Source organism: Ursus arctos, unplaced genomic scaffold (genome assembly GCF_023065955.2).
Source record: "Ursus arctos isolate Adak ecotype North America unplaced genomic scaffold, UrsArc2.0 scaffold_18, whole genome shotgun sequence".
In the NCBI taxonomy this organism is placed as follows: domain Eukaryota; kingdom Metazoa; phylum Chordata; class Mammalia; order Carnivora; family Ursidae; genus Ursus; species Ursus arctos.
This window is the reverse complement of record NW_026622852.1, coordinates 48,900,214-48,920,968: the sequence shown is the minus strand read 5'-3', so window position 1 is coordinate 48,920,968 and position 20,755 is coordinate 48,900,214. Positions and strand designations below refer to the sequence as shown.

At 38.2% G+C, this 20,755-nt stretch overlaps 3 protein-coding genes across 3 annotated transcripts; 2 read left to right on the top strand and 1 right to left on the bottom strand.

Moving 5' to 3' along the window:
• The first annotated feature begins 4,007 nt into the window (after positions 1-4,007).
• LOC113266617 (olfactory receptor 1B1) lies at positions 4,008-4,961 on the top strand. Its single transcript, XM_026514351.3, has one exon. The coding sequence runs from the start codon at positions 4,008-4,010 to the stop codon at positions 4,959-4,961; it is 954 nt and encodes a 317-aa protein (XP_026370136.3).
• Positions 4,962-11,798: 6,837 nt separating this feature from the next.
• LOC113266616 (olfactory receptor 1361-like) lies at positions 11,799-12,782 on the top strand. The gene has a single exon (XM_026514350.4). It carries the CDS (start codon positions 11,799-11,801, stop codon positions 12,780-12,782), a length of 984 nt encoding a protein of 327 aa, XP_026370135.3.
• Positions 12,783-19,215: 6,433 nt separating this feature from the next.
• On the bottom strand, positions 19,216-20,160 carry LOC113266270 (olfactory receptor 1Q1). Its single transcript, XM_026513734.3, has one exon. The coding sequence runs from the start codon at positions 20,158-20,160 to the stop codon at positions 19,216-19,218; it is 945 nt and encodes a 314-aa protein (XP_026369519.3).
• Between the last annotated feature and the right edge of the window lie 595 nt (positions 20,161-20,755).

The following is a 20,755-nucleotide window of genomic DNA, read 5'->3' as shown; positions in this document are numbered from 1 at the left end:
AAATTGTTTTGGAAATAAACCTCTGGTTTCCCAGTTCTAAGATAGATAAAACCTAATTCTGGATTCTCCATGATATACTGGCTTGAGTTGTTGTGTGTGTGGGTTTGAATTAACTGAGGTGGATGTTATTTTGAGCTTAATCGTATGAAGGAGTAAATAATGAAAATATAAGAAAATTAAAGGTTTTATGTTTCAGTTTCTATTCTTGCCTTTACTGTTTATATATATTAGTAAGAGAAGTTTCATAATATAGAAAAATGTGTGGAAACCAAGACAATACATATATTCAACATCCAACTTAAAAAAATACTTAAGATTCACCTTTTTTTGTTTCAGTTCTTTTTTTTTCAATTCTTATTTTGAAAAAAATAGATGGTACAGATACAGTTAAAACCCAAACTACTGGGTGCCTGGTTGGTTCAGTTGGTTAAGCATCTGCCTTCAGCTTAGGTCCTGGGATCAAGCCCACATAGGGCTCCCTGCTCAGCGGGGAATCTGCTACTCCCTCCCCCACTCATGCTCTCCCTCTTTCTCGCTCCACTCTCTCTCTCAAATAAATAAATAAAATCTTTTAAAAAACCCACCAAATTACTTTTCTATCCTATCCTCTATCCTTTCCTCCTTTCCCAAAGGTAACCACTATCCCAAATAAAGTATTCATTATCCTATGCATGGTTTTAGTATACACACACACACGCACACTATACATACACTATACTATACATATACTACATATGGGGTTATATGTATATACTATACATATACTCTATATATATACACACACACTATACATATACTATACATATATATGTATATATACTACACAATATTTTTACATGTTTTAAATCTTCATATATATCATATTTTCCTGTCATTCTGAACTGGCATTTTTAAAGTTAATATTATGTTTTGGAGACTTGCATTTATTGATGCATGTGGCTCTGCTTTCTCCTGATGTATACTATGAGTAAATCACAAGTTACAGTAGGTGTATACAGTTGTGGTTCTACATTTAACTGAATAACCTCTCCTTCAAACACTGAGAATGTCATTTCTATTATATATCGCAGTTTATAGACATTGTGAGTTTGCTTTGGGGCTGCCATTTTCTGTATTCCACAGGCTCACTTAGCCGCATATTAGCCACAAAGTGAGCCTTAAACAGCTTGAGAACTAATCTCATACAGATTTCATTGTCAGATCACGGCATTATTAAATCGGAACTCAATAATGAAAAGATAGTTTAAGAAAACATGTTTGGAAACAAAAGCGCAACTTTAAGTATTGCCGAAGGCCTTCAAGAAAATTTGAGCAAGGGAGCATGTACGTGAGGACAGTTGAAGAAGGCTGCCTCTACAGACCTGTTGGGATAAGGATGTATGAGGCTTTCTAGAGTCTGTTGTTGCTGAGAAGTCTTCTGTCAGAAAGTCTAATGCTCTTTCCTTTGTAGGTAATCTTTCCTTTCTCTCTGATTGGTTTTAATATTTTATCTTTGTATGTAAATGATGAATCACTAAATCCTGCACTTTGATATTACACCGTAGGTTAACTAACTGGAATTTAAATAAAACTTGGAAAAAAGAAAATAAAATATGCAGTAAGTTAAAAAAATTTTTATCTTTGTATTTGCTGTATAGCAGTTTCTATGCAAGGATTTTTAAAATTTATCTTGTTTGGGAGTCATTGTGATTCTTCAATCTCAGGCCTCATTTCTTTAATTAAGTCTGGAAAATTCGCAGTCTGTTTCTTCAATATTTCCATTCTTCTGTTTTTCATTAATTTTTTTTCTTGGACTTATTTGGTGTATAGTGGATCTCCTTATTTTTTTCCCCAAAAGTCTTGACTCCTCTCCCCACATCTTGGTCACTTTGTACTGTCTTCTGGGTGTTTTTTTCAGAACTAGCCTCTCTCTTCAGTCATTGTCCAAGCCATCCACTGAGTTTTTACTTTGAGTGTGAATATTTGTGTTTTCTAGTAATTCATTTTGGATCTTTTCCAAATCTGTTGTATTTTACTTTTATAATATCTTATTTCTTACAGTCTTTATTCTTTCTTTTAGATACAAAGTATTTTAAACATAGTTTATAATTCCTAACAGATTAGTTAATTTTATGATGTTTGGGGAAGATAATTCTGTCACTTGTTGATTACTGATTATCTTCATAATAAATAGGATTTTTGTCTGTTTAGTAATTTTGAACTGTGAGCTCATCTTTTTGGTTGGTTTTTACTTGTGGGATTCCTGTACAGTCTGGAGTCTGCAACTTTATGTTTGCTTCTAAAAGGTACCCCAAGATGTTTACCAGTCTGGGAATGATTTTTATGTTAGTTTGTCAGTTTGAGGGGTCTAGGATCATATGTGTCTTGTAAATAAGCTTATCCATTCCATGTGCTGTACAGACCCATAATTGCATTCCCATGGGAGACATTTCCCCTCCCTGAAGTATAGGATGAAACATACGGGTTTTCTTTGGGTGCCCTGTAGACACTAGTGTATATACATTATTCTCTCACTGAAAGCTTACCCTTTTGAATGTCCTGAATTAATGTGGTGGTGTCTACCTTTTGCCTCACACAGGCCTACACTCTCACCTCCTGTTCCACATGGGGGTTATTACTCAAGCCTCTGGACAATGAAGACTGATGGTATACCTCTCCCATCTACCTGTTACCACTACCACATACACCATTGTGGACAGTTTATTTTATTTTTTTTATTATGTTCAGTTAGCCAGCATCATTAGTTTTTGATGTAGTGTTCAATGATTCATTAGTTGCATATAACACCAGTGCTCATCGCAACACATGCCCTCCTTGTGGACAGTTTAGGTATTAGTTTTTCATATTCCTCCTTGATTATCAACCTTTATATTTCATTTACATTCTTAAATACTCAGTTATGAATTTAAAAGGGTGATTATTATATTTTCTCAAAATTTCTACCTCTGTTGAGTGGGAAGGTGATTAGTACCTCATATTTCAGCAAACCGAAGCTTTCAAAATAACATGAAGATCTACAGGAATGTGAGAGGTTACCATGTTCAGAAAACTAAAAAAAAAGAACTGTCTAGTTTTAAACATACTGGGTAGGTGTCTCAGCATGAGCTTGGTAAGATAGGTTAGTTATTGACAACACAAGGTTTTTACAAGTCAGATGAAGCTATTTGGATTCTATTATGAAAGCTCTGACTCTTTAAATAGGGAATCACATGTTGGAAGTTTTCTTGGTATCAGTATGGAAGATCTACTAGTCATGAGGCTACGAAGTTAACACTGGTCGGAGATGCTGAAGCCTAAACAGTATGAGTGGATTAAGGGCAAAGGATGAATGTAAGGGTAAATGTGGAAGTGAAAGAGTGATTGAATATGAGGAGATGAGGGAGAGGTTCCCCCAGCTTTTGCTTTGGGCAACCAGGTGAATGATAATGGTGATATCATTAGCCAGCAAAATGGAATAAAGAGTAAAAACAAGTTATTTTATGACAACCTGAAGCAATTTCATTATAAAACCCACCTATTTATAATGAACCATTTCTTTATATGTTACATATTAAATGATACCCTATGTTCCTTACAGGTTGGGAGAGAAGAAATCATGAGGACTGCAGTGGGATGAAGTGTGAATTGAAGATGAGGAGTTAGAGCCAGTGAGTATAAGAATTTTTTCATGAAATTTGCCATTGGAAGGAGATAAGCAGCAGTAGGATGAAAAGACACTATTGAATGAAGGGTTTATAACCGGATGAGGGACTTTGTCAAGGTTTATAGATTATAGAAAATGAGCCACTAGAGTGGATGAAAAGGAAGAAGTGGGAAGAAAATGCTCTAGTAAATTACAGGAATGAAGTCATAGACCTAGCAGAAGGGCCTAGGTGGTCAGCTGAATTTAAGTCTTTAAGGAGCTTGAATAACATAAATAAATCAACTAGAACTATTATGATCCCCACTACTACCTGTGACTTGCTTTTTGATTGAAAATCTTTCAGGCAGGCTTATTGTCACTCATCATGGGCTGTGCCCCTAATGCTTCACATTCTCCAGTTTTCTTGCTCCTTGGGTTCTCAAGAGCTAGAGTCTCCCCAGGTCTCCTTTTCTTCCTGTTCCTGGCTATTTACCTGGTCACCATAATAGGGAACGTGACTCTAGTGCTGCTTATCTCCCGGGACTCCAGGCTCCACTCACCTATGTATTATCTGCTCCGTGGTCTCTCCGTGATAGACATGGGGCTGTCCACAGTCACCCTGCCCCAGTTGTTGGCCCATCTGGTCTCTAATTACCCAGCCATTTCTGCTGCCCGCTGTTTGGCCCAGTTCTTTTTCTTCTATGCATTTGGAGTTACGGATACACTTGTTATTTCTGTCATGGCTCTGGATCGTTATGTGGCCATCTGTAATCCCCTGCACTACCATTCAGTGATGAATCGCCAACTCTGTGCCTGCTTACTGACCTTGAGCTGGGTGGTGTCCGTAGTGCACACCATGCTGCATGTGGGACTTCTCTTGCCTCTTTACTGGGCTGGGGATGCTGAGGGCAATGTTAAACTTCCCCACTTCTTTTGTGACCACCGACCACTTCTGCGAGCCTCTTGCTCTGACATACATTCCAATGAGCTGGCCATATTCTTGGAGGGTGGCTTCCTCATGCTAGGTCCCTGTGCCCTCATTGTACTCTCCTATGCTCGTATTGGGGCCACCATCCTGCGTTTGCCTTCAGCTGCTGGTCGCCACCGTGCAGTCTCCACCTGTGGATCCCACCTCACCATGGTTGGCTTCCTCTATGGCACTATCATTTGGGTCTACTTCCAGCCTCCTTCCCAGAACTCTCAGGAACAGGACATGGTGGCCGCTGTGATGTACACTGCCATTACACCTTTGGCCAACCCTTTCGTGTACAGCCTCCGCAACAAGGATGTCAAGAGTGCACTTCACAGGCTGCTTGGACGGGGGAGGGCGGACTCCTGAGTAGCCTGCCAAAGAGCTCTTTGGTTAGTTAAGGAAAGAAGTGGGAAGTTTTGAGCATGGCTGGTTTTGGAGAGATGAGGGAAGATGATCTGGTGAACTTAGGAAACTCCAGATTCGGCTCTTGTTGATGTGGTGCTCTGACAGAGCTGCAAACACGTACCACGCGTGCTCAGGGCTCCTCATCAGTCTGCTTCAGGAACCCCTTCCCCTAACCGTTTATCTTCACTTATCAAAGTGGATATAAATGAGTCACTAGGCCTGGGATGTTTAATCACACAATTCTGAAGAAATATGAGAATATTACTGTGAAATCTGAACTGAAGCAGAGACAGTGAAGTTAATTATGGTCACGTCTAACTTGGTGTGCTTGCCTGTGGGAAGTGTGCTGGTATATATCAGAAAGTTAGGGGAAGGGAACAGTTTGGGTAGATAGGGATGGCAGTTTTACACCTGTTCATTCAGTGAGCGAATATTGGCCCAAAAGTGAGTGTGAAAGCAGCCATGATTCTGCTATTCCATATCTTTGCCTCAGTTTCCATGGGCTTGTGTGAACATCTTATTCTGATGTGTGTAAAATTCTATTTCATATATTTTAAATTAATTTTATTTATATTTTCAAGTAAGATACACAAAGAAAATACTCTGCTGCATAAAACAAGGAACAGTGAACTATTTCAACAAGAAAGAAAACAAATTGGCTGTGCTTAGCTTCTTGGGAGCTGGACATTGGCTTCCATTTTGCTAGCTCTTATGAGATTTACAATGATAATTAAAAATATTTTTTGAGCTTTTTTTTATCGAAGTATAGTTGACACACAATGTTACATTAGTTTCGGGTGTACAACATAGTGGTTTGATAACTCTGTATGTTATGTTGTGTTCACGCAAGTGTAGCTACCACCTGTCACCATACAACACTATTACAATACCATTAACTTAACTTTTTACTAAGATATAACTGAAATATAACATTGCGGGTTTAAGATGTACAGTATGTTGATTTGATACATTTATGTGTTGCAATATTATAGTAGTCCCCCTTACTTGGAGGTTATGTTCCAAAACCCCCAGTGGCTGTACACCATGGAGGTTATATTCCAAAACCCCCAGTGGCTGCATAGTACATAACAGATAGTACTAAACCCTATATATATTATGTTTTTTCCCATGCATACATAACTATGATAAAGTTTAATTTATAAATTAGGCAGAGTAAGAGATTAACAACAGTAAACAATAACAAAACAGAGAACAATTATAACAATATGCTGTAATAAAATTATGTGAATGTAGTCTGTCTCTCTGAAAATATCTTATTTTATGGTACTCACCGTTCCTGTGATGATGTGAGATGAGGAAATGCTTATGTGATGAGATGAAGTGAGGTCAGTGACGTAGGCATTGTGATACAGGATTGGGCTGCTACTGACCTTCTGATGATAACATCAGGAGGAGGATCATCTGCTTCTGGACTGCAGGTAGCTGAAACCACAGAAAAGGAAACCCCCAAAGTGTGAGCTAGCATGTAATTTTCATCTTTTTTTTTTTTTGTGGTGGGAAAAATGAAGATCTAGTCTCTCAGCAATTTTGAAGTTTATAATACAGTATTGTTGCCTATTATCATTACACTGTGCATTAGAATTCCAGGACTTCTTTATCTACTAGTTTCAGGTTTGTTCCCGTAAATAACTTCTCCCCAACTCCCTTATTCCTCAGTCTCTGGACTACCATTATACTCTGTTTTTATGAGTTCATCTGTTTTAAGTTTCACATATAAGTGAGATTGTCATTGTCTTTGACTTATCTCACTTAACATAACAACCTCAAGATCCATCCATGTGGTCACAAATGGCTACATGTACGTGTACATGTACTATGCTGTGGCTAACTGAACATACACAAAAAATCCAGCGCAAGACTAATAGAAATGAATCAGATCCATTTGACAATGCCATCAGCCTGTATCTGTTGGAGAAATAAGTCACTTGCCCAAAGTAAGGAGGGCTGTTAGAAAGTCAAATAGATCCTTTGCAAACAAAAATAAATGTATTACATTTTTTGAAGAAATTGATATTATTTTGATTGATTAAAATCTCTTTGTTTCCACTGAATTCTGATCATATTCATCAGTTAATAATTTGGTTTTCTGGTTTGTGACTAAGCTTCTTCTATTCAGGTTAATGGTGGACAGTACTGGTATGTATCCAATTTATAGTCGCTTCCACAATATATAATCTATATCAATAAGCCACATGTGATTATTACTTTATAGTAGACAAAGAATATACAATTTGCATATAATCTCAGATTTTTCAGGGTGGTGCTCTACTTCCTGCTGCTACTTTTATACTCAAACCCTTGTTCAAATCGGGTATTCTGTGGATGATAGTTCTAAAATAGCTAAGCAAAATGAGTAGATGAAATTCAGCAAAGGATGCAGTTGGGTGAGGGCAGGAAATGTGGAGGTCATTGGAGGGCAGAGTAGAAACATAGCAGTGGTCAGAGTTGTCCCACTGGTATCTCATAAAGCCTCCATGCCTTGCAGCTAATTTCAGCTGGGTTAAAATGTTTGGATTAGTAACAAACACTCAGTAACAGGAAGGATAGGTTAGGAAAGCTGGCTTCTTGAAATGATGAAATGGGAATCAGTTTCCTCTTGGGGTTTTTTTCTTGCTCAACTGTTGACATTATGCAAGGAAGGCTGTGGTGTCCCCCAAAGGGTAGAGCTTCCCTATAGACACAGTTGTTTTCAGAAGCTCTATGGTGTACTGTATGGTGACTAACAATATAATAAAAAATATTATTAATAAAAAAAAAGAAGCTCTATGGTGAGGTCTAGGTATAAGGAGGGAGAAGGAGCAGACTCTGGAGCTACAGTCCCAGCTGATGAAGAAGGTAGATGGTCTCAGCCCATGGTAATTACTATTTCATCTGAACACTGTTGGAGGCTCTGGGGTTGGTAGAATGAGTCCGTGTAAGTGACTCTGCTTCATTGGGATGAGCGACCATACAGAAAGGCATTTATGGAAAATGATGAAAAGGGAATCCTTAATTTTGTGAGAATGTGGTGAAGAGGGAGCACAGCTCTATCCATACTTTCTGTCTTGAGTGTATGGTGTTAGATACAGACAAAAGGTGAGAATAAAGTTATACTCTGCCCTAATAGTAAACAGAAAGGGCACAGAAAATAATCATAATCCTCTTTTAGAAAATGGTGTGATATGGGTGCCAAGAGGATCAAAGAATAGAATGAGGTACAAATATTATAGTCAAGAGAAGCAATGGAATGGAAGAATTGTCAGTTATAACACTGAAAAAAATAGGATTTTGAGTGAAAATATGAAGGTTTAGATGGAGAATATAGTCATGCAATCAGAAATGGAATAGAAAGACATTTCACAGTTCCCAGGTGAAAGAAATGTGTGACAGAGGACCGAGTTTGTTTTGTGATAATTTGGAAGATACATTTTTGAGACAGAGAAAAGGAGGTTCTGATTTATGCATCTCAGATTCAAACTTTATGATTCATCAACACAGGGGAACAGACTAGAAATAGAAATTTAGACCAAGAAGGCATTTAAGAGAGCATATTCCTAATATTTAGATATTGATGAAACAGTGAATGATCTCATGTGTTTTGGTTCTTCCATCAAAAAGAAAGATGAGAATAAGCAGGATTAAGGCTTGTCACCCTCTCTGTTCCTTCTCCATGATTTTAGATGTCCCCGAAGCACCAGGGGGAAATGGGGAAACCTGAGATCCTTTTCTGTTTCATTTCAGGGATTCTTCCTTTTTTTTTTTTCTCTCCAATTTCAATTTAGTTTACTGTCTTAAGGTGTTCAAATCTGTATATGTGTATATCTTCATACCTTTCCTAAATGGACTACTCCTTTCTCTATCTCCCTCTAGCATTTAGTATCCTTGATCCCTCAAAGTTGTCTAAACAGGACCTCCAGAGCTTAGACTCTGATGAGACTAATGTAGAAATATTGGGAAATAGAAAGTATACAGAAATGAGTCTTTTTCCCCGTTTTTTACAAAGATATGTCTGTCTGTCTGTCTGTCTGTATTAATTATTTATTAATTTATTTGTTAATTATTGAAATGAGTCTTGAAGACATCAGCCAACAAGAGCACTACCACTGCTTATTACTCTTTTTTCATATAATGCAGTCTTGCTTTTCTTGGAAGAAAATGGACTCTGTGTTATTACATTCTTCCCATAATGGATAAATCTATACCCTTTGCCACTTTTTCCTTCTTGGAGATCTTTTTATTTCACCCTTTCCCCGTGAAGTGACTTATCCCATCTCTCTTCCTTCCCATCCTTTCTCAAGTTCACATTCATCTGTATCTCCATGTGGAAGTCTTTGTATGGCCACTGCCTTGAATGAGTAATAGGATTGCAAGAGGGCAGGAAGAAATAAAGACTAACAGACACTGGACAATATGTTTTTGTTATCTTGTAAGCTCCTGTTCCATGATCTTTAAAGAAAATCATCAAGAGAAATGTCCTTAAAATAGTTTTGATTTTTTATCTGAATATTAGGAATACTCTCCTTTAGTGGGGTGGAACTTTGGACTCATCAAAGATTAAATGCAACTGTAGCACATCATTTGGCTCTGTGTGAAAAATATTTGTGTAGTTAAACTAAAGTAAATGTGGTCTACTAATTTTTAGCTTTTACTTTGAAAGATAACTATAGTTACAACTCAATTTATATGTCTTCGGTTTTGACAATGTACAAATCAAGATACAGCTTTCCAAAGGTTAGGAGGGTGCAGGGATGAGGAAGAGTTGAAGTTGATGGAATAAGAAATATAGATTTAAGTATACCATTTAAAAGCAGAAAAGCAACTAATTTAAGAACTAAAATAATCATCAAAAATTAGAGAAAGGAGGAGGGAAGAATGGGGATAATGTAAACAAGATAAAACTTCATCTTTCATAATAGAGAGCCAGAAGATAAATTGATAAAACTGGTACATAGATGCATAAGCAAGTGGTATATGATTTAGAGGCATACATATGTGAACCACTGGAAGAGATAAAACTAAACATGAAGCAAAGTCAGGGTCAGAGACTCTGCTTTTTATGGTATGTTCTTTTTTCTTTTCTTCATTCCCCCTTCTGATTACCCCCTCCTTTCTTTATCCCTTTCTTCTCCTACCGATCTTCCTACTTCTTATGTTCCATAAATGAGTGAAACCATATGACAATTGTCTTTCTCTGCTTGACTTATTTCACTTAGCATTATCTTCTCCAGTGCTGTCCATGTTGCAGCAAATGTTGAAAATCTTTCTTTTTGATAGCTGAGTAATATTTCATTGTATATATGGACCACAACTTCTTAATCCAGTCATCTGTTGAAGGGCATCTCAGTTCCTTCCACGATTTAGCTGTTGTGGACAATGCTGCCTTGAACATTGGGGTGCATATGGCCCTTCTCTTCACTACGTCTGTATCTTTGGGGTAAACACCCAGTAGTGCAATGGCTGGATCATAGGGTAGCTCAATTTTTAACTTTTTAAGGGACCTCCACACTGTTTTCCAAAGTGGCTGTACCAACTTGCATTCCCACCAACAATGTAGGAGGGATCCTCTTTCTCCACATCCTGTCCAGCAATTGTTGTCTCTTGCCTTGTCAATTTTTGCCATTCTAACTGGCGTAAGGTGGTATCTCAATGTGGTTTTGATTTGAATTTCCCTGATGGCTAATGATTTTGAACATTTTTTCATGTGTCTGTTAGCCATTTGTACGTCTTCATTGGAAAAGTGTCTGTTCGTATCTTCTGCCCATTTTATGATTTGTTTGTTTCTCGTGTATTGAGTTTGAGAAGTTCTTTGTAGATCTTGGATACCAGTCTTTTATTTGTAGTGTCATTTGCAACTATTGTGTTCTTTTTACTTTACTTTTTTAACAATTTTTCTCTCATTCATGAAAAAATATAGTATTTCACCAAAATACCCTTATCCATATAGTAGCCTCAAAATGTTACCTCTTTAGTTTACCATGTACATCTGCCTATAGGGAAAACCTGAGCTGAGAGGAAATGAGACTCCCATCCACTGGCAAATTACATTATTAATTGAAAGTTAATCATTAATAAAATCAATGATGATGTTAATTTCTACTCTCATCCCAGGTAAGTTCAGTTGACTTAATGGAACAAGAATTCCCCTACCAAAGGAACAATAGCTTCTGGACATACGAAGTTAGGACCAGATCTTCACTCTAGTGCTCCATCAAAGATGTAGAGAATTGGACATCTGTCTGGAGCCTTGACATAGTTCCCTTTTCTTTCCAACTCTGACAGTCAGCAAAGTGTGGTGCTTAATGTCTAATAAAACTATACAGGGTTGAGTCCAGGTTTTATCTCTCAGAGCCTATAAGACCTTCAACAAAGTAGTCTCTTTGCTTTAGCTCTCTCATCTGTAATATAACAGTAGTTTGTACCATATGGGATTGTTGTGACAATTAAATGTATGATATTTAGTATGCTCCTCAGTGCAAAGCAAACACCAAAGAAATTCTATGTTTAGTGACGCCTTCTTTATTATACAGGGACCATGTGTGATTTATCCTACTTAATATATATCACATCGAGAGATTGTAAGTGGTCGATAAATGAGCCTGGAATAAACTAAAGAGTGTGGGTGAGTACTTGAGTGGATGGACAGAAAGATAATGACAAGGGAAAGAGATGAAAGACAAAGCTGTTTTGGAAACTAAGGGCATCCATGCAAGAAAAGATGTTTCCTAAAAGCTATCCCAGAGTAAACTTCAGCATTTGATCCTAACACTTGCCGTTTGCGGGTGATATTGATCATGTATTATGGCCACTAGAAACAGGACAGAAGTAACTGAATTTGTCTTATTGGGTCTGTCCAGCTGGCCAGAGATGCAGCCAGTTATTTTTGGGATTGTCTTTGCCATGTACCTGGTTGCACTTATGGGCAATGCCCTATTACTGATTGTTGCCCTCTCAGACCCCAAGCTTCAGACCCCAATGTATTTCCTGCTCAGTCAGCTTTCCTTTATTGACATGTTTCTGACAACCATCACTGTTCCCCAGATGCTGGTGCACACACTGTCTGTGAATAGAACCATCTCCTTTAATTGTTGCATAATCCAGCTGTTCTTCTTTATGGCTGTGGGCAGCATGGAAGGCCACTTGCTGGCTGCCATGGCCTATGACCGCTATGTTGCCATCTGTGACCCCTTAAGGTACTCTGCCATCATCAGCCGTCACCTCTGTCTACGCATAACCTTGACCTCATGGGTGGTCGTCAGCCTCAACAGCCTCCTTTATAGTGTGTTGGTCACCCGCTTAACCTTTTGCAACAACCAGGTCACCCACTTCTTCTGTGACATCACACCCTTGCTGAAGCTCTCCTGCACCCAACCAGTGGTCAGTGAAATGCTAATATTTACTGAGGGTGTAGTTGTGGTGGTCAGCCCCTTCTTCTTCATTTTAGGTTCCTATGCCCGCATTGGCATTGCCATAGCCCGCATGCACTCAGTTGCTGCCCTGCGCAAAGCCCTGTCCACATGTAGCTCCCACATTCTCGTTGTGCTGCTCCTGTATGGCTCTGTGATCCGCATGTACCTCCGGCCATCTTCCAGCTATGACTTGGACCGGGATCGCCAAGTTGCCATCTTTTACGCAGTAGTTACCCCTACGCTAAACCCACTGATCTACAGCCTGCGGAACCAGGAGGTTAAGGGAGCTCTGCGAAGGCTTTTCAGGAAACTTTGCAACTCAGGAAACTTCCAGCCTGGTTCCCAGGGAAAGTGGGGATGGCACCACATCTCCTGAGCCTAAGGAGTTAAGATCTATCTTGAAAATGCCTCAAATAGTTGGTTACATTCCTAATAACTGGTATGGTTCACATTCCTGTGGAATAATTTTCCTTGTTGGCTTCCTCCTGTTTGGATTTGGGAAGAAGTGAGTTCATGAATAAATAGTTCTGGTCCCCATTGACTGATCTAGAATCTCAGATGTTTTGGAACTGAACAGATGTTTTTATTGATTTAGTTTATTTTTTAAAAAGCTTTTATTTATTTATTTATTTATTTATTTATTTATTTATTTGAGAGAGAGAATGAGAATAGGGACAGAAGGAGGGGGAGAGAGAGAATCTCAAGCAGACTCCATGCTGAGCACAGAGCCTGACATGGGGCTCCATCTCATGACCCTGAGATCATGACCTGAGCTGAAATTGAAAGTCAGATGCTTAACCACCTGAGCCACCTAGGCACCCCCTGAACAGATGTTTTTAGATCACCAAACCTGAACCTCTCATCTTTCAAAACTAATATGGGGCATAGCTAAATTATTATACATCAATAAGGCCTGCAGAACTTTGATCATTTTAGTGATATTGTGGCATGTGCTAGCCATTCTGATAGGTGTAAGGTGATACCTCATTGTAGTTTTGATTTGCATTTCTCTGGTGATAAGTGCTGATGAGTATCTTTTCATGTGTCTGTTGGCCATCTGTAGGTCTTCTTTGGAAAAATGTCTATTCATGTCTTCGGCCATTTTTGATCGGATTATTTGTGGTTTTTTTGGCATTGAGTTGCAAGTTATTTATATATTTGGGATACTAACCCCTTATCAGATATATCATTGGCAAGTATCTTCTCCCATTCAGTAAGTTGGTCTTTTTGTTTTGTTGCTTGTTTCCTTTGCTGCGCAGACGCTTTTTATTTTGATGTAATTTCTTTTTTTTTTCTTTATGATTCTGTGGTTTGAGATCCCATTTCTTTTTTTTAATAATATTTTTTATTATATTATGTTATGTATATATTTTTATTACATTATATTACTGTATTTTATTATATATTTATATATATTATGTTATATTATGTTATATAATATAATTATATTATATTATGTTATATATGTATTATATATAATATTATGTATATTATATATTATATTACATAATATTATATATATTGCCATATGTCCCATATATATTGGCATATATATTATAATATTATATTATATATTTATTATATTATGTTATATGTTAAAATATTATATATATTATGTTATATATATTATATTATATAATTATACATTATATTTATTATATTATGTTTATACTGTATGTACCATACAGTACATCCCTAGTTTTTGATGTAAAGTTCCATGATTCATTACTTGCATATAACACCCAGTGCACCATGATGTAGTTTCAATAGTTTATTTTTGCTTTTCTTTCCCTTGTCTCAGAGGACATATCTAGAAAAATGTTGCTATGGCCAATGTCAGAGAAATTACTGCCAGTGGTCTCTTCTAGGATTTTTATAGTTTCCTGGCTCACATTTATGTCTTTAATCCATTTTGAGTTTATTTCTGTGTATGGTACAAGAAAATGGTCCAGTTTCATTGTTTTGCATGAAGCTGCCCAGCTTTTCCCAACACCATTTGTTGAAGAGACTGTCTTTTTCCCATTGCATATTCTTGCCTCCTTTGTCAAAGATTAATTGACCATATAATTGTCAGTTTATTTCTGGGCTCTTTATTCTGTTCCATTGATCTATGTGTCTATTTTTGTGCCAGTACTGTACTGTTTTGATCATTACAGCCTTGTAGTATATCTTGAAATCTGGGATTGTGATGCCTCCACTTTTGTTCTTATTTTCCAGGATTTCTTTGGCTATTCAGGGTCTTTAGTGCTTTCATACAAATTTTAGGATTATTTGTTCCCGTGTGAAAAATACTGTTGTTATTTTGAGACAGATTGCATTAAATCTGTAGATTGCTTTTGGTAGTATGAACATTTTAACAATATTGGTTCTCCCATTCCATAAGTATGGAATATCTTTGCATTTATTTGTGTGATCTCCAGTTTCTTTCATCAGCGTTTTATAGTTTTCAGAGTATAGGTGTTTCACCCAGGGGAGTGATTTTTGAGTAGACCATAGAATAGCCTAAACCTCTTTTAAAATTGTAATAATTTTACAGTCTCCCATTTTTTTCAACTCACAGTAATAATAAGCAGTTCAGTGCTTACAGTGACTGAATTATTCCATCTGAACTTTCACGTCACTCCATAAAAGACAGTATAGGCCACTGGTAATAGAGGCTGGGAGAGAGAGTCTTCACAGTGGCTCTAACACTAGAAGTCAGTGGTCCCATTTGGGACATATGGCAAGTAGAGCTGTTTAAACACACTGATAGACTTGATGTAATATGAAAGGAGAAAAGAAGAATCAAGGATGGACTATGGAAATGGGTGGAATCATTGTGCCATTTATTTATATGCAACAGTTTCTGTATTGTTGGTGTAAAGAGCATATACCTTTGAGAGATAAAGGGGGCAGTATTTATAATTACACTGAAACAATAGAAGTAAGTAGCTCTTTTGTGCAAACATGATTTTCCAAAAATTATTCTCCTTGAAGAGGTCAGAATGAAACAGAGGGCAGAAACCCAAGGGAAAATGCTAAAGGGCTTTGTCGAAGGTGGTGTAGGGTCATGTTCACAGGATGGACTCTGGAGCCACATACCACAAATTAGAATCCCACTGTTATCATTACTTGCCATGTGATTTTTTTCTCAGGCTGTTGATAACCAGTGTTGTAGCTGGACCTTCCTTTGTAGTTATTGTGATTGCAAGATGCCCTCAGTAATAATCAGGAAACTTTGAAAAAAAGGTTTGTTATTTTCAGGTCCTGGAAAGCATATTGCACACCTGGGGCCACACAGTGAGGTCACAGGTAGAGAGAAAGCATGGGAGAGCATGGGCTTTTCTGCTTTTATTGGGGTTGAGGGAAGGGGCCTTGGGTTTCACAGATTGATTCTATGGGTGGATTTAAAACATAAGAGCAGGAATTTAAAGTGTGGAAAGAGAAAAAAACAAGTGGCCCAAATGGTCAGTTAATCTAAATCAACCAAGATTTCTGAAACAGATGAGCAGGGGAGCGGTGGTATAGGAGGTTGGAGGGTTCTGGCTCTTTACCAGTCAGTGTGGCTGGCAATGTATTTATTGAGATAACCTTTTTGAAGTGGAACCCTCTAAAATGAAAGCTAAGTCAAGCACTTGGTCTACAAAAAGTAAAACCAACTGTAGGGTTTACACTATAGTGATCTTTGACAATGATTCAACAACTCTGCCTCAGTTATCCATCTGTAAAGAAGAGAGAAACAGTATCTATAATTTAGGATTGTCAAAAGCATTTTATGAGTAAAATATATGTAAAGCACTCATAATAGTGACCAGCTTATGAGTACCATATGTGTGTGTCCTATTATTATTATTATTATTATTATTATTATTATTATTATTGCTATCAATAGCATACAGATGAAGAAATAATGGGAGAAAAGAGCAAAGAGTTGGTAGTTAAAGGTTTGGATATCTGTATGTACCTAAAGGCTATCGATGAAATGAGAGTAAGTCCAGTAATTAATCTGTCTCATTTTTTTATTGACTCCACAACAGTTCATAATATATGTGTATTGTATTGGTTGAGATTTCCTTCAGAGTACTGAATAAGAGACAATCCCAGGGGTGCCTGGGTGGCGCAGTCATTAAGCGTCTGCCTTCGGCTCAGGGCGTGATCCTGGCGTTCTGGAATCGAGCCCCACATCAGGCTCCTCTGCTAGGAGCCTGCTTCTTCCTCTCCCACTCCCCCTGCTTGTGTTGTCTCTCTCTCTGTGTCAAATAAATAAATAAATAAAATCTTTAAAAAAAAAAAGAGACAGTCCCAAACCTCAGTGGCTTATGAAAACAGACATTTATTTCTCAGTCAAAAGTGTGCAGGCTGGTGATGGGTATTAAGGAGGGCACGTATTGCATGGTGCACTGGGTGTTATACGCAAGTAATGAATCATGGAACTTTACATCAAAAACTAGGGATGTACTGGATGGTGACTGACATAACATAATAAAAAAATATTTTTAAAAAAAGTGTGCAGGCTGAAAGAGGGAACTGTGCTTCAGACCCTAGGTCAAGTTCAGGTCTGGTCTGTGTGTTTTTCATTCTGAGATTCAAGCTAAGGGGCTTTAGCTACATAAGATGAACTTTTCTTCTCATGGTGAAGGCAAGAGCTCAAGAGGGCAAACCAAATGATCTGAACCCATTCAAAACTTTTTATTAGAAACAGCATTTATTATGCCTGTTCAAAAACCGCTAGCTAAGGCCAGCCCAAAGTCAATGGGATGGAGATGTGTATTCTGCCCCAGCAAAGCCATGGCAAAGACAGGAAAGGAAGGAAGAACTGTGAACAGATAACACTATCTGTCTAACTACCAGACAAAATGAACCGGAATTCCATTAGCATACATGAAGTTGATTTCTAATTTATCACTATCATAAACAAAAGTGTATTGAACATAAAATATATGAGTGTATTCACATATATATAATATTTTCATTCATTATATATATTCATTCTGTGAGATTTAAACTTCTAGAAGAGGAAGTATATCATCTAAATACAAAATTGATAGGATTTCCTAATTGCTCTTCAATTATTTATATATTATTTATTCTCCTGTCAATTCCTTTACCTTAAGAAAGTTCTTTCAATGGGGGCATTTGGGGCTACTTAGAAGAGGCTGCAGTGTTAACAGCTGAGGCAAATAATTTGGTAAAGTAGGTTCAGCCATGGAACTGCCACCTAAAGAGACAGAAAGGAGAAAGGTGGGCCAAGGAGGCAAGAAAGAAAATATGAGGAAACAGTGGAATCCAGAAGAAAAATATTGGGTATATAAGGTGCTTTCTGGAAAATGTGAAGAACCAAAGTTAAGTAACCAAAAGTTGGTTTCATTTCCTTGTAATTATCATTTCATTAAAGTCAGGCCCCCTTTATCTTGGAAGAATTTATTATCCTGATGAAGCCAAAGACTTAAGGAGTGTACCTCCTCAAACCAGTTTTGATGGTGACCAAGACTTGTATATAAGTCCCAAGAAACCCTTCTAGCTCATTACACAAATATACCAAAATTTTAGCTTCTTCTCAATTCAGTGCCATCACTGCTCATATCCTACAATAGAAACTTTCTACTGTCAAATGGCCTATAAATCTACCTGCACTTGCAGCTTCTGCCCCATGTCCTGGGAGGTTCTTCTCACCTTTTCCTTTTGAAAAGGAAACTGGAAACACCCATGAAACTAAAGAATTGACATTTTAGTAGACATTTGGCTCTTGGACCTATTTCTCATTTCCAGCACTGACTGGTCAGCAGACAAATACCCAGTAAAATAGGCAGGTTCCACATGTCAGCTACAGAGAAGATCAGAAGCATGCTGAGACAAGAGGAGTTTCAGTTATCCCTGAATGGTGCAGCTAATGAAGGTTAAGAAAATGCAAGTTGGAGAGCCCTTTACATTATTTCACTGAGCTTGACTACTAAATTAACTCATACAAGCACAATAGATGCACAAGAATGACAGTGCTTAATTCTGGAACATCTGTAACTTCTGACCCGATACAGTAGACACTTGTCATTATGTCCCTCTTCCTATACTGGAGTTGTTCTGCCATTTCATTTGTCTTGGTGGGAGGCAGAACCTCTCTCCCACTTACAGAAAATAAAAGCAGCATTATTGTTTGCCCAGTTTTCCTGGGAACGAGAGCATGGGCATATCACCAAGTCTTGACCAGCCGCATCGATCACCTTATTTTGAATCTGAATGTATTGATGTAAAGAACAAGAAGTGGGCATTTTTTTCCTAGAGGTGATCACATCTGGTTTTCAGGCCTCTGGGGGCTATGCCCAATACTGGTAGTATTGGTGACAGAATAGATGGCAGTGAAAAGAGTTTAGTGTCTACAGCAGTGACCTCATCAGACAATTCGGGCATATGATTTTGACTGTGGTTCTGACTATATGACCTTTCCTGGTCTTGTCCATTTTATTGAACCTGGTTCCTTAGCCTTCGTGGAAATTCATGAGTTCCACATACACTTTCAATAAACTTACTTCCTCTGTGAATCAACCAGAATTATTTTCTGTTACTTACATGTAAGTATGTTACAACCCTGTTGTTCAATGGCAGCCCCAGAGAACACTCTCAATTATAATTAAACTCATGCTAGTGGCTTACACTAAATACATAGCTTCATGTGCTTTGATTTAAGGGATAGCTCAGGACAATATTCAATGGGAAAATCCATAATATGTACTTAATTTAGATATTTCTGGGACGTTCTAAAGGAAACAGATATGTGAGGGACAGAACTATTTTCCCAGAATCATAGATAAGACTAGGAACTGCGTTTTGGGGTTTTAGCTAAAGAAAGAAGTCAGTATTCTGCTCACCCATTTTCTGAAGGCTCCCTTGACATCCCCATTTCTCAGGCTATAAATGAAGGGGTTCAGCATGGGGGTCACCACTGTGTACATAACTGTGAGGATGCGACCCTCAGTCACTGAATAGCTGGTAAGGGGCCGGAAGTAGGCCCATGTGAGTGTACCATAGAAGATAGCTACCACAGTGAGGTGGGAGCCACAGGTAGAAAAGGCTCTCCACTTGCTCTTGGCTGAGGGGCTCCGGAGGACCACTGAGATGATGTGGGCATAGGAGGCAATGATGAAGGCCAGAGCTCCATTGATGACAATAACCCCCTCTGTGTGAATCATCAGGGTGTTGAGGTAGGGACTGGAGCAGGAAATCTTCATCAGAGGGTAGAGGTCACAGAAGAAATGGGGGATCTTGTTATCTGAACAGAAGATCAATCGGCCCATGAGAAAGGTGTGCAGCAGGGCATGAAGATGGGAGAGGGCATGGCACAGAGCCACCATCTGTGAACACAGAGTTCTGGTCAGGATCATAGGGTAGCAGAAAGGGTAGCAGATGGCGATGTATCTGTCATAGGCCATCATAGCCTGAAGGAAGTTTTCCATGGCTGCAAAGCAAATGAAGAAATAAGTCTGGGCTAAGCATCCCATGTAGGAAATAGCCTTCGTAGGAGAGAAAATGTTCTGTAGCATCTTGGGAACTGTGGTAGAGGTGAAGCAGATGTCTGCCAAAGCCAAGTTACTGAGAAAGATGTACATGGGGGTATGGAGGCGTGGAGTAGAGATAATCAGTGTGATGATGGCAAAGTTCCCAGAAATGTTGATTAAATACATCAGTAGAAAAAGAAGGAAGAGTGGAATCTGCTCTTCCGGGTGGGTAGAAATGCCCAAGAGAACAAAATGGGATACGCTGGTCCAGCTGGTATTGATCATCTGTAAGAACAAACAGGATTATTACTTTTTATTGAGGTATATAATTGCTGTAGAACATTATATTAGTTACAGGTGTACACCATAATGATTCGATGCTTGTATATATTGCAAAATGATTACCACAATAACTCTAGTTAACATCCATCCCCATACATAATTACAATTTTTTTCTTGTGACAAGGACTTTTAAGATATACTCTCTTAGCAACTTTTAAATATGTGATGCAGTATTATTAACTATATTCACCATGCTGTACATTACATTCTCATGACTTATTTTATAACTGGAATTTGTACCTTTGAAACCCCTTAACCCATTTCACCGCTCCTTGCCCTCTGCCTCTGGCAACCACCAATCTGTTTTCTGCATCTATGAGTTTGTTTGTTTTTGTTTTTGTTTTAAAAGAGAGACAGAGCATGAGCAGCGGGGAAGGGGCAAAGGGAGAAGGAGAGAGAGAAAGAATCTTAAGCAGGCTTCACACCTGGCACGTGGGGCTTGATCCCACGACCCTGAAATCATAACCTGAGCTAAAATCAAGAGTCGGATGCTTAACTGACTGAGCCCCCCAGGCACCCCAGAGCTTTTTTTCCCCTT

Excerpts from the sequence above, each read along its gene's own strand:
- LOC113266270 (XM_026513734.3), bottom strand. The coding sequence starts at position 20,160 with ATGATCAATACCAGCTGGACCAGCGTATCCCATTTTGTTCTCTTGGGC.
- LOC113266617 (XM_026514351.3), top strand. The coding sequence starts at position 4,008 with ATGGGCTGTGCCCCTAATGCTTCACATTCTCCAGTTTTCTTGCTCCTT.
- LOC113266616 (XM_026514350.4), top strand. The coding sequence starts at position 11,799 with ATGGCCACTAGAAACAGGACAGAAGTAACTGAATTTGTCTTATTGGGT.